The sequence below is a fragment of the Gracilinanus agilis genome, chromosome 6, assembly GCF_016433145.1.
Source record: "Gracilinanus agilis isolate LMUSP501 chromosome 6, AgileGrace, whole genome shotgun sequence".
In the NCBI taxonomy this organism is placed as follows: Eukaryota; Metazoa; Chordata; class Mammalia; order Didelphimorphia; family Didelphidae; genus Gracilinanus; species Gracilinanus agilis.
In genome coordinates, this window is record NC_058135.1 from 28,161,139 (window position 1) to 28,173,213 (window position 12,075).

A 12,075-nucleotide genomic window follows, 5' to 3' on the forward strand; every position below is an offset into this window, starting at 1 on the left:
GCATTTCTAAAACTTCTCATTTGCATCAGATGGTATATATATATATATATATATATGTAACCCACATCAAATTGCTTATCATCTCTGGGAGGAGGGAGAGAGAGAGGGAAGGAAAGAATTCAAATTTTCAAAAATGTATGTTAAAATGTTATTACACAAAAAATTAGACTAATGCATTAAACAAAAGAAAATCTTAAAGTAAGTTAATCAAAGGGTGAAGTTTCAATTAGGTAAAAGTCAAAAAATTTAAATGTAGTTTGATTTCTTTTATTAAGGAACTAGTTTTATAAAAGAATATTATAAACTAATTTTATGAATACATAAGAACTCTGTAATTGCCAAAGGTATTACAAGTAAATAAAACTTCTAGATTTCTTGAAAAAAGATCTCTTTAAGTAGCTTAAATAGATTCTTATGAAATTTTACTTAAACTACTCATTTATTTAGCAAGTCTCTTTCCATAGGTAGGAGGAAAGGAAAATGACATTCCCTACCAGAGTAGAAAGTAACAAGGTGTCTTGGATGAAGTATAATTGTCTATAATTCCTGCTCCCTGGAAAACTGAGTCTGGTAGATCACAAGTTCAAGGGTCCTGAGCTGGAGTAGACTAAAAAAAAGTTCAGTGGGTGGCCCTGCTGTCACCAAATAAAATATCGAGCCCACAGGAACAGGAGGCACCAAGCTGCCTCAGAAGGAGCAAAATGTGGCCAGCAATCAAAGCTCCTGTGCATATTAGTAGAAGCAGCAGCAGAAGAGCTAAAAGGAACAAGAGGAGGAGGAAGAGGAGGGGAAGGAGACTAGCAAAAATGATACTTATGAACCACATTCCTATAACAATGATGCAACTGTATAGTGCTTTCCTCACAAAACTTTAGAATTTGGATAGTTTTGTTTTTCGTTTAAAAGATAAAGAAACTCAGAATATAGTGACTATGGTGATGGTGTATATACTGTTTTCACTTTATTCTGCATTAGTTCATACAAGTCTTCTCCTATTTTTCACTTCTTATGTCACAATAATATTTCATTATATCCATGTACCAAAATTTGTTTATTCATTGCCCCATTAATGAGCACTCATTTTATTTCCTTTTTTTTTTTTTTGGCATCTCTGGGTCAAAAGATACCTGGTGATTTTTCTCACCATTAGTTCAAATTATTTTCCAAAATAGTTGAACCATTTTATTATTCCACCAAAAGTATGCTTTATGGCACGGAAATCTAAGTGGTTCATGGAAAGAGTGTCAAATTTGGAGTCAAGAAGACCTGAGTTCAAATTTGGATTCAGATACTTTCCAGCTGGGTGATCCTGGACAAGAGTCTTATTAACTACTTTTTGTTTCTGTTTCCTCATCTGTAAAAGAGGGAAAATAACAGCATCCACCTCCTGGGATTGTAAGAAAGATCAAATGAGATAATACTTGTAAAGTGCTTAGCACAAAGTCTGCCCACATAGTAAATGTGGCAAATACAATTACAATTAATCATAATTTATTTACAATTACAATTAAAATGATCTCAAGAGATTGATTTTTGGGTAAGAATATAGATTTATTGATTCTATCGGGTTTACTGGTTAGGCCAGCATTATAAAGACAAAGTGATATAGGTCCCCATCGCTCTCTCCTGACCACCTGGGTCAGGCAGCCTAATAAATAGATTTTTTAGGAACTCATTATTCAGCTCCTCCCTTGGCTATCCCAAGACATCTTTAATTAGTGGTTACTAATTGAGAGGTGGTCCATTAAGCTCTCCATCCCTCCCCATCCCCAGGTATGGGCAGGTCATTTAAGTAGGAAAAGAACCTTTCTACCCTTTATTAACCAAGTTTTGTTAAAAAAAAAAAAAGGAAGATAGTCCTTGGGATTCCCAAGCCCCCCAAAAAGCCAGAAGCAGCCAACTGGATAGAATCTCTGACCCAGATCCTACAGAGGAATACACAGTAATTGTCCCTAATATGTAGGAATTAATACAGTATATGAAAAAATAAATTCTCACAGTTATACAAATGTTAGCTACAATTCCATTCCTCCATAACCTCCAGCGTTGCCTCGTCAACTTTTTCAGTCTTTTGGGTCTGAAGAACAACCTTAGGGTTGTTTTCATTTTTCCACATTTGCTGGTAGTTTACAGTTCTACTTTTGAAAACCACTTATGCCTTCGGACCACTGAGCCACTGGAAGGGACCAGATAGTTTTTAGATTCTAGTTGAATCTCCTTACAAATGAGGAAGCTCAGACTAGAGGGTCACAAAGGTTGGAAATCACTTTATAATTTTTAAAGTCCAAAAAGAATTCCAACAGCATAAAACCTATTAAAATAAACAAGCTGAAAGGTCACTGTTATGCTGAGCCCAAGCAAGAATTTGTTTTTCCACAAAGAAAATCTATTTCTTAGGGAGAAATGGCTAGTGTAAGTAATGCTTCTCAGTCACGATGCCTTTGGTGCATACACAAATGGAGTGTTTGTATGAAGTCTTGTCTAAAATTCTGTGATATGGGACCCAGGAAGATGGCTCAGTGGATAGAGCACCAGTCCTAGAAACGGGAGGTCCTGGGTTCAAATGTGGCCTTGGACACTTTCTAGCTGGGTGACCCTGGACAAGTCACTGAACCCCCCACTGCCAACCCTTATCGCTCTTCTGCCTTGGAACCAAAAATAAGGGTTTGAGTAAAAAGAAATAACTGAGGTCACTTTTTTGCCTCCACAAATTGCCTCCTCGTGGTTGAGTGTCTAACCTCTGACTTGCCAACCTCAAAAGTCTCTTGATTGGAAATACCAGTTTTTCAGTCAGCTGTAGCAGAACTTTCTCTACCTCTTTACTATCAGTTTTAACTATTTTCATTGTGTAGCCTACAAAGATAGTAGTAAATGGTTCCATCTTAATCTAAATATTTAATATAAACTTTATTCAATCAATCAATGTTTTATTTAGTTGTGCACTGACCCAGGGAAAGAAGGATAACATTCTTTTGGGGGAGACAAAAAGAACAATTAGGATATGCAAAATTAATTCAAAGGAATTCTGGGCAGTAGCAGTAGCTGTTGAGACATCAGGAAAGGCTTCCTAGAAAAGGCTGCGTTAGAGCTGCGCTCTGAAGGAAGCCGGGATTCTATGGGACTGGGGTGAGCAGGGAGAGCATGGCCAATGCTTTTCAAAAACTCATTACTGTCCCTAACCACCTCGTAAGGTTTAGAGGTAACAGAAAAAAAGACATAGGAAGACTACTCATATACACAAGTGATTAACAAATTTTTTTTCTCATAAAACTTATAGTAAAATAACAGATATTCTTTTTATTCCTATAAATTCTTTTTTAACCTTTAATATCAATTCCAAGACATATAATATACACGTGATTAATATGTTTTCTCACAAAACTTATAGTAACTGAGATACTCTTTTCTTTTATTCTTATAAATTTTTTAACCCTTAATATCAATTCCAAGAAAATTAATATACACAAGGGATTAAATTTTTTTCTCATAATACTTATAGTAAAATAACTAAGATACTCATTTTTTATTCCTATAAATTTTTAACCCTTAATGTCAATTCCAAGACAAATAATATACACAAGCGATTAAAATTTTTTCTCATAAAACTTATAGTAAAATAACCAAGATATTTTAATATATTCTTTTTCTTAACCCTTAGTGTCCATTCTAAGATAAAAGAACAGCAAGAACTAGACAATTGGGGTTAACCCAGCTGCTCCTATTCTTTTTCATAGTAAAACATCCTTTTCTCTACATATTCTTCATACCTCTGAGAGATAATATTAATCTGGAGTATAAATACAACATAGCACCTACAATGTAGATGTCTCGCCCACTAACACTCATCTTTAGTTTGTATATACATCAGTGAATGCCCTTTGGCTGAGACCTTAATAAGAATGAGATTTCTTGAGTATTTCCTCCTTTGATGGAATCTCTATTGGATTTTTCTATGACAAATTCTTTTGCACTGTCATAATATTATCGTGATATTTAATAATAATAGTAAAAATATTTGCATAGGGCTATAAAGTGTGCAAAGTTCTTCAAATACATATCTCATCTGATCTCAGAACAGGCTCAGAAAAATTAAGTGACTAAATCATACACGGTTAGTAGGAGCCAGCATCAGGATTTGAACCCAGATCTCCTGTCTCCAAAGTCAGTAATCTTTTTACTACACCACTTTACTACATTTCTTCTGGCTAATGTTTTAGAGGAATCTATCCATTAGATTAACAGGTCTAAGAATCAAAGGGATCAGGTTTCACAACCCAAAACATTGTTTCTAAATATTTTATAAATACTATATCTCAGACCTACTTCCCTTCCAAGAGGTTAATTATTATTATTATTAAATCAAAAATAAGTTGTTAATGTAGAAAACATGAATAGAGAATGTTAATGGAGAAAGACATAAAGTCTACACAAAAATCTATGTGAAAAGTAAAAAATTTAGATGAATAATGCAAAAATGTTTTATGTAATAATACATATATAACCCAGAAAAAATAAAATTTTAAAAACTGCATTAAAAGATAAAATAAAAGGAAAAAAAGGGGGGAAAAAGAAAAGTGAAAAATTGAGGGGCTCCATGGATTGAGAGTCAGGCCTGGAGATGGGGTGGTCCTGGGTTCAAATTTGACCGCAAGGCATTTCCTACCTGTGTGACCCTGGGAAATTCATCTAACCATCATTGCCTAGGCCTTACCAATCTTCTGCCTTGAAATCAATACATAGTATTGACTTGTGACTCATAGACTCAAGACAAGGGAGGGGAGGGAGAGAGAGAGAGAGACAGAGAGAGAGACAGAGAGAGAGAGAAGTTCTGTCAATCAAAATATGGTTAAATATATATATATACATATATATATAATGTGTTGGGGCATTTTGGCTATAAATCTATAAGCACAGCTGCAGCTGAGTGGTCTATTAGGAATTCATAGAAATTAGATTTATATGTGTAATTTCCATAATTACATATGCATAAGCCTCAAAGGGCAATTTCCCATCTTACCTTTCTCTGGCCTGTCTGATTTCATTCTGATTTTTCTTCTGCCACCGTTTCTGCCTGGCAGCCCCTGTGGAAGAAGCTGGTGACCCTCCACATTCTGACTCTTCTGAACTCTGACTCCCCGAGGTCTGAACATCGAAAAGATGCTGCTCCACTGTGGACCGAATTGTTCTTTCTAAGAGCCTAGTTTGTCACAAACATACTTTGTCAATGACAAGTTTTAGTTTCTACGAAATGATTGGCATTAAAACATTTCTCCATATTCCCAATTATTTTTCTATGTATAATAATGAACTTGTAATGATTCCCGTACCTGCCACTGGCCAAATTTGACCCTAGACAAGTCATTAATTCAGTGCCCTGGGGAAACCACTGAAAGACCAAAGCAGAAAAGGGACTGACGCAGTGGGAGAGAAAGTTTCCTAACATGACATTTAGCTTCACTAAAGCTATGACATTATGGCTCCAGGTTCTCTCCATGAATTAAATATCTTTTGTCTTTCAATAAAGCTATTTTTCTGAAATCTGGCCTCAGACAGTTCAGCTGTGTGACTCTGGGCAAGTCACATTGCCCAGCCCTTACCACTCTTCTGCCTTGGAGCCAAAATGCAGTATTGACTGTGTAAGGGTCTTAAAAAAGGGTAAGGACCTTAAATAAATAAACTAACTAACAAACAAATAAATACAAATGAAGCTATTTTTCTTGCTTGCTTTTCACAGTGATAGAATGAATGGATCTAAATGACTTACTCTCCAGTTGTTGGAACATTACTGACTTGGGACACCGGAGCACTGCATAAAAAAATAATAATAAAAGCAAAGATTAGCAAAGAAACATCAGAGTATGAATCAGAGAGTCATGAGGAGGTCATCTCCATTCAAATTATTCTCAGATAGATTATTATAGTTTACTTTTTATATTAAAGACTATTGATTCCCTGGCAGTTTCATCCAGGAATGATGGATGACATCTCCTGACTTTTAAAGATCTCTATATACTGTCAGTAACATCCTTCATTGGCAGGACGCTTTTTTCTAAGAGGTAGCAAATGATATCACAGTGGATGGGACATTGAGCCTGGAGTCAGAATGCTACCCTGGGTAAATCACTTAACCTTCAAATGCCTCTGTTTCAAATGTAAAATAGGGATAATAATTGTATCTACCTCCCAGGATTTTATAAGGAACCAAAGAGATATTTCTTTTTTTTCCTTTTTTTTTTTTTTATTATTTTAAACCCTTAACTTCTGCATATTAACTTATAGGTGAAAGAGTGGTAAGGGTAGGCAATGGGGGGTAGAGTGACTTGCCCAGGGTCACACAGCTGGGACGTGTCTGAGGCCATATTTAACCTAGGACCTCCTGTCTCTAGGCCTGGCTCTCACTCCACTGAGCTACCCAGCTGCCCCCCAATATTTCTTTTTTAAAGACATTTTTTTAAAAGAAAAAATAAAATAATTAAAAAAGATATTTCTTTTTAAATTATTTTATTTTTTCTTTAAATCTATTTACTTAATTAATTAGTTTAGGATATTTTTCCATGGTTACATGATTCATATTCTTTCCCTCCCTCCTTCTTCCCCCCTCCTGGCTGAGGACTAGTACAGGTATTTTCTCTAACCTCTTTCACATTTCTCTACTTTATTATTTCCCCTCTATTTTGGTAAATAAATTTCTGACTTGAGTTATAATAATTTTGGCGACCAAATTCTTTCATATAATTTAAGTCCAACCATTAAATTTAACCTTTACAGAATGCAGACTCTAAATGATCACCCTACAGCAGATATTAATAATATGGAAATAAGTCTTGATCAAAGACACATGTAAGGGGGCAGCTGGGTAGCTCAGTGGATTAAGAGCCAGGCCTAGAGACAGGAGGTCCTGGGTTCAAGTCTGACCTCAGACACTTTCCAGCTGTGTGGCCCTGGGCAAGTCACTTGACCCCCATTGCCTACCCTTACCACTCTTCTGCCTTGGAGCCAATACATAATATTGACTTCAAGACGGAAGGTAAGGGTTTAAAAAAAAAAAAAAAAGACACATGTAAAACCCAGTGGAACTGCTCCTTGGGGGTGGGAGGAGGGGAGGGAAAGAACATCATTCAATTAATTAAACTAAAAAAAAAAACACAAAAAACTGTGAAACAAAAACAAAAAACTATAGCAAGTACCTGGCATACTTATTATATATAATATATATAGAATTATATATATTATTCATAGCATAAATCCTTTGACTCTATTAAAACAACTGTGTTTTAAACTTAGTCCTTAGTGAAGATGAAGAGGATGCTTATGTTTAATCACCCTTCATAATCTATAAAGTCTTTATTCTAATAAAAATTTTTTCTTTTTAAGAACTGCAAGCTTCTCATCTTGTTAAGGTCCCCAGGAGGAGAATAGTATTCTTTTCAAAATGATTCTGTCTTGAATACAGTCCTCCCTGAATTTCTTCTATGGGCTTAATCATGCCAGATTCCTTATATTTCTTCATAAGGTCTATTTTCCATCCTTTTCATCTTATTGCTATTCCTTTCTGAAATTTTTCTAGCTTCTACATCTAAGCGCTTGAATAATCCAAGAAATGCATCAAATCCCAAATCTGGATGATGAAATTGTATCTACAGATTTTTATCCATTAGATGTTTTACTTTTATCAGTGCAATGTATCCAGTATTTACATTATTTTAAAGCAGTGGTGTCAAATTCAAATGGAAAAGGATCCCTGGGGCCATATTGACTTTAAAATCCACAAATAAATATGATCTATATTGCATTATATTTTATTTATTTTTAAGTATTTCCCAACTGCATTTTAATCTGGTTCTGCCCTGGTGAGGTTATAGTTTCCTAATCTGACACCTCTGTAAAGCGTTCATTTGTTTACCATTCTTTTTTGTTTCACATTCATGTGGTTTTAGTCTGAGCCAAGATTTAAGTGTTTATTATATTTTAAGAGGTGAAATACCAAGAAGTTTGTTTTTTGAAATCTTCAAGATATGACAAAACAGGGTTCTTTCTCTAATATTTCCTTCTTTGATCCCAGGCATTTTATTTCTTTTTTGCCCTCTGAATGCCCACCTGAGTCTTTTTCCTCGTCTCTTTAACTCAAAATTCACTAGAGATGGTATCTGCAGTCATGAAATTAAAAGACATTTACTTGCTCCTTGGAAGGAAAGCCATGGCAAATCCAGGACAGCAGACTAGAAAGCAGGGGGGGACATCACCTTGCCAAACAAAGGTCCATGGCGCCCAAGTTATGGTTTTTCCAGGGGCGATGCATGGCATTCGGACTATGGTGGCTAAGACTTTTGAGAGGCTCTCGGACAGCAAGGAGATCAAATCAGTTAATACTTCAAGAAATCAATTCAGACTTTTCCCTGGAAGGTCAAATACTGAATCTGGAGCTTAAATACTTTGGCCACAGAATGAGAAGACAGGATTCCGTGGAAGATGATTGTGGGAAGATGGGGAGAAGAGGGTGTGAGATGATCTCACTCTCCAAAGTCCCCCACAAATAATTAAAAAGAATGCCTCAGAGTCAATTTTAAAATGGCAGAAATAAAGAGTAGGATATCTTGGAAGGAAGGTCTCTGAGCCTCCAACTCGGGCCCTGGGACCCCTGGGGTGGGGGGTGTCTCATCAGATAGGAGCAAATACCAAGGAATCGCCGCACAGCAAGCAAGCACTTTAGGAGGGAATTTACACATTCCAGGGGCAGACAGCACTGGAACCAAGGAGCACCAAGCTCTGAGTGCAGCTGTGTGGGAGGCAGGCTCAGTGCACCCAGGCGGACTTTGCAGGCATGCTCACCAGGAACCTCTTGGCCCTGGGCTATGGCTTTGGGAGAGGAGGCCAAGGCGCTCGAGCACCAGGTAAGTGAGGCTGCTGAGGGCAGAAGGCTGTGGTCACTGCCAGGAGAGCAGAGTTTCCAGGGCAGAGAGGTAGCCACCTGGGAATTGAAAGGGAACAAAAGAATCTGTTTGCAGGGGCAGCATTGCTAGGACCCTGGCAGGGGACTGCAGTATGAGCCAGGCGGGGCAAGGAGCACACCTGACCGTGAGGGCTCATTGAAACGGGAAGATGCAAGTGGGGCTCAGGACAGAACAGCACAAAAATCCTGAAATCCGAGACAGCATCCCCCTTCCTTAGGAACAGAACCCAACTCTGGATAAAGCTAGAAAGCAAGCCTATTGGCCTCTCAATTTCTTTAAATAAGTAAGCAAAAGAGAAAGAACCCAACCATAGATCACAACTATGAGGACAGAGAAGACCAGAGTTCAAATTCAAAAGAGAGTGAAGTTAAAACACCAGCTTCTAAAACATCAAAGAAAAATGTCCCAAAAGGTCACAAGTCCAAAAAGGATGTAGAAAAGAACTTTAAAAAGACTAAAACTAAATGAGGGGGGTGGTTAGGTAGCTCAGTGGATGGAAAGTCAGGTCTAAAGACAGGAGGTCCTGGGTTTAAAGCTAGCCTCAGACACTTCCTTGCTGTGTGACCCTGGGCAAGTCACTTAACCTTTGTTGCCTAGCCCTTACCCAGTACTGATTCTAAGATGGAAAACGAGTTTGAAGGGAAAAAAATGAGGAAAAATTAGAAAAAAGTAAGAGCAATGCAAGAAAATCAAGAAAATTATGAAAGAAAGGAAAAGACTCTGATGTTGGGAAAGAGCTAAGGCAAAAAGAAAAGGGGATGGCAAGCATACGGGATGGATAATAGTGTCCTGGAAGCAATGAACATGGGTTTCAGAAAGAGTCAGCCATGACTGAATGACTGAATGACAACAACTGACCAACTACTTGAAGGGAAACTATTAAAACTTAAGGTTTATAGTTATCCTCCTTGTCCAATATCCTTTTCAGGAATTTTTATGGACCGACGTTTGCTTCAATCCTTAAGTTGTTTAGAGTAGCATTTTAGCAGTTCAAGTTCCTCTTTCCCCACACATCTGGTCCTTATGCTGACTCTGTCCTTAACAGTATAAAAAAAATCGACCGTGTGCAACTCCCTCCAAATTCTGGGTAATGAAAGGCCACAGTCAGGAAGATTGTTGTTCTCATCACATAGTCATCACAAGGGACAGGAAACATTTTTTCCTCTTTTTTTAAAAAATAATTATTTATTTTACCAATTACATGTAATACAAATTTCCATTCAAGTTTTCTTAAGTTAGAGGGTTGAACTTATCTCCCCCTCCCTCTCTTCCCTTCCCCTTCCCGGTGCTGGCAGGCAATTTGATCTGGGTTATATACGTATTATCAAACAAAACAAATTTCCACATTGTTCATTTTTGTAAGTGAATAATCTTACAAAACCAAAACCCCCAAACCTAAACCCAAATAAACAACTGAAAAATAGTATGCTTTCATCTGTATTCTGACTCCAACAGATTTTCCTCTGGAGACGGATACCATTCTTTGTCATAAGTCTTTCAGAAATTGTTGACAGGAAACATCTGATGGGCATGTGAGGATGGGATCAAGTACAGAAGTCTTGTACAGCCATTAAAAGTGGTATAATGCCATAGCATTGTTAATTAGCTTAGAGAGGCAATACATTTGAACTCTGTTCTTCAGTTTCCTTTGCTAAGGAAAATACAGGGTCAGACTAGATTTCTAAAAAGAAAGAGAACCACAGAATCTTAGAATTAAAAGGGATCTTAGAGACCACTGAGTCCAAGTCCTGTACTTCACCAAGAATCTCCTTTATATCATTTGCTGTAGATCATCATTCAGCCTACTCCTGAGCCCATGGCTGAACAGTCAAGGATTCTAGTAAGAATCTAGTAAGTCGATAAATTTTGCCTCTGAGACTATTTGTGTGACGTTGGAAAGTCACCTAACCTCTGTTTCCTCAACTGTAAAATGAAGGAATTAGACTAGATAGACTCTAACCTCCCTCCTTCTCTAAATCTGTGATTCTATGTCCTCTGGTGGGGGGAAACTCACTACCTCTGAAGTCAACCTATTCCACTTTTTGGAAAGTTCTAATAGATAGCTGACTCTACAACTTCTACCTCTTGTTCCTTGGCCTTTTTGTCATTGGAAAGAATGAATCTCTTCCCTTTCCCACAGAAGAACTCTTTGAATACTTGAAAACCTAGCATGGATTGTTCTCATTCTGCTCTTCCCCCCACTCATGGGCTACTTGAATGTAGTTGAAGAAAGTTTCAAAATCCTGCTAACTGGATACACCACAAATTCAAGTTTTCCAGCTTCGATGGACCCCTGCTGAAACAAGGCAGTCCTTTTATGTCTCCCTAATTAATTCCTTATCTCCTTCCCCAGAGAAGCTACTCCAAACCTTATGGTCCTTCCTACACCTTCCTCTTCAACCTCATTCCCCTAAATTGAGGGCCGGGGCTCTTATCTTACTAAGACTGCTAATGTAGTTTTCATGTGAACGTCCTCTTCTCCCTTTCTATTCCTCTCAAAAATCTCCTGACTCTTTCTCCCCCTACTCTCTCATGTCCCCCAGTCTCCAACAAAATGGCGCTCCTCTTCCTTGCCAATGCCAGAAGTGGAGAGCCTTGTTGGAATTTTGTGGTCAGTTACCTCTGCGGTCTCCTGTTCTCAGCCCTCCTATTCATTCGTTGATCTCTCTCCTTCCTTTCACACCCCTGATCCCCCTTTCTTCCCGGATAAGCTCTCTTCTCTGGGTTTTTGGGACGCTGTTCTTTCCCGATCCTCCTCATCTCTATGGAACTTCTCTTATTCTATCTCTTTTCTTTCCCACATGTGACACCTCAACCTAGTTGGGATTTCCTAAGGACTAAGCCTACTCACTCTTCTTCAATATTCTCAGTAACCTGCTCCTGTGGATTTAACTATCATCTCTTAGAAAATGGATCACAAATAGAAATTTTGGTTTCATTTGGCCCAAGTTTCTCCCACATCACCAACTGAAAATTTCAAATTGGATGTCCTGGAGATTGCTAATTCAATTATCTCCTTTATTTTAAACCCAAACCCAGTTCTCTTTCAGAATTCCCCATTTCTGTCAAAGGCACAACTATCCTCTCACATTTATAACTTTGGCTGACTCCTCATTCCTCCTTG

The 12,075-nt window shown here is 37.7% G+C and overlaps 1 protein-coding gene across 1 annotated transcript in view; it reads right to left on the minus strand.

Moving 5' to 3' along the window:
• The window catches only part of FAM13A (family with sequence similarity 13 member A), a 104,312-nt gene that overhangs the window by 76,518 nt on the left and 15,719 nt on the right, over nucleotides 1-12,075 (minus strand). Inside the window, exons 3-5 of the mRNA XM_044681590.1 lie at nucleotides 8,677-8,968; nucleotides 5,765-5,870; nucleotides 5,018-5,197 (exon numbers count right to left, since the gene is read on the minus strand). Coding sequence (XP_044537525.1) covers nucleotides 5,018-5,197; nucleotides 5,765-5,870; nucleotides 8,677-8,968 — 578 coding nt within the window. The remainder of the gene's footprint in view (nucleotides 1-5,017; nucleotides 5,198-5,764; nucleotides 5,871-8,676; nucleotides 8,969-12,075) is intronic.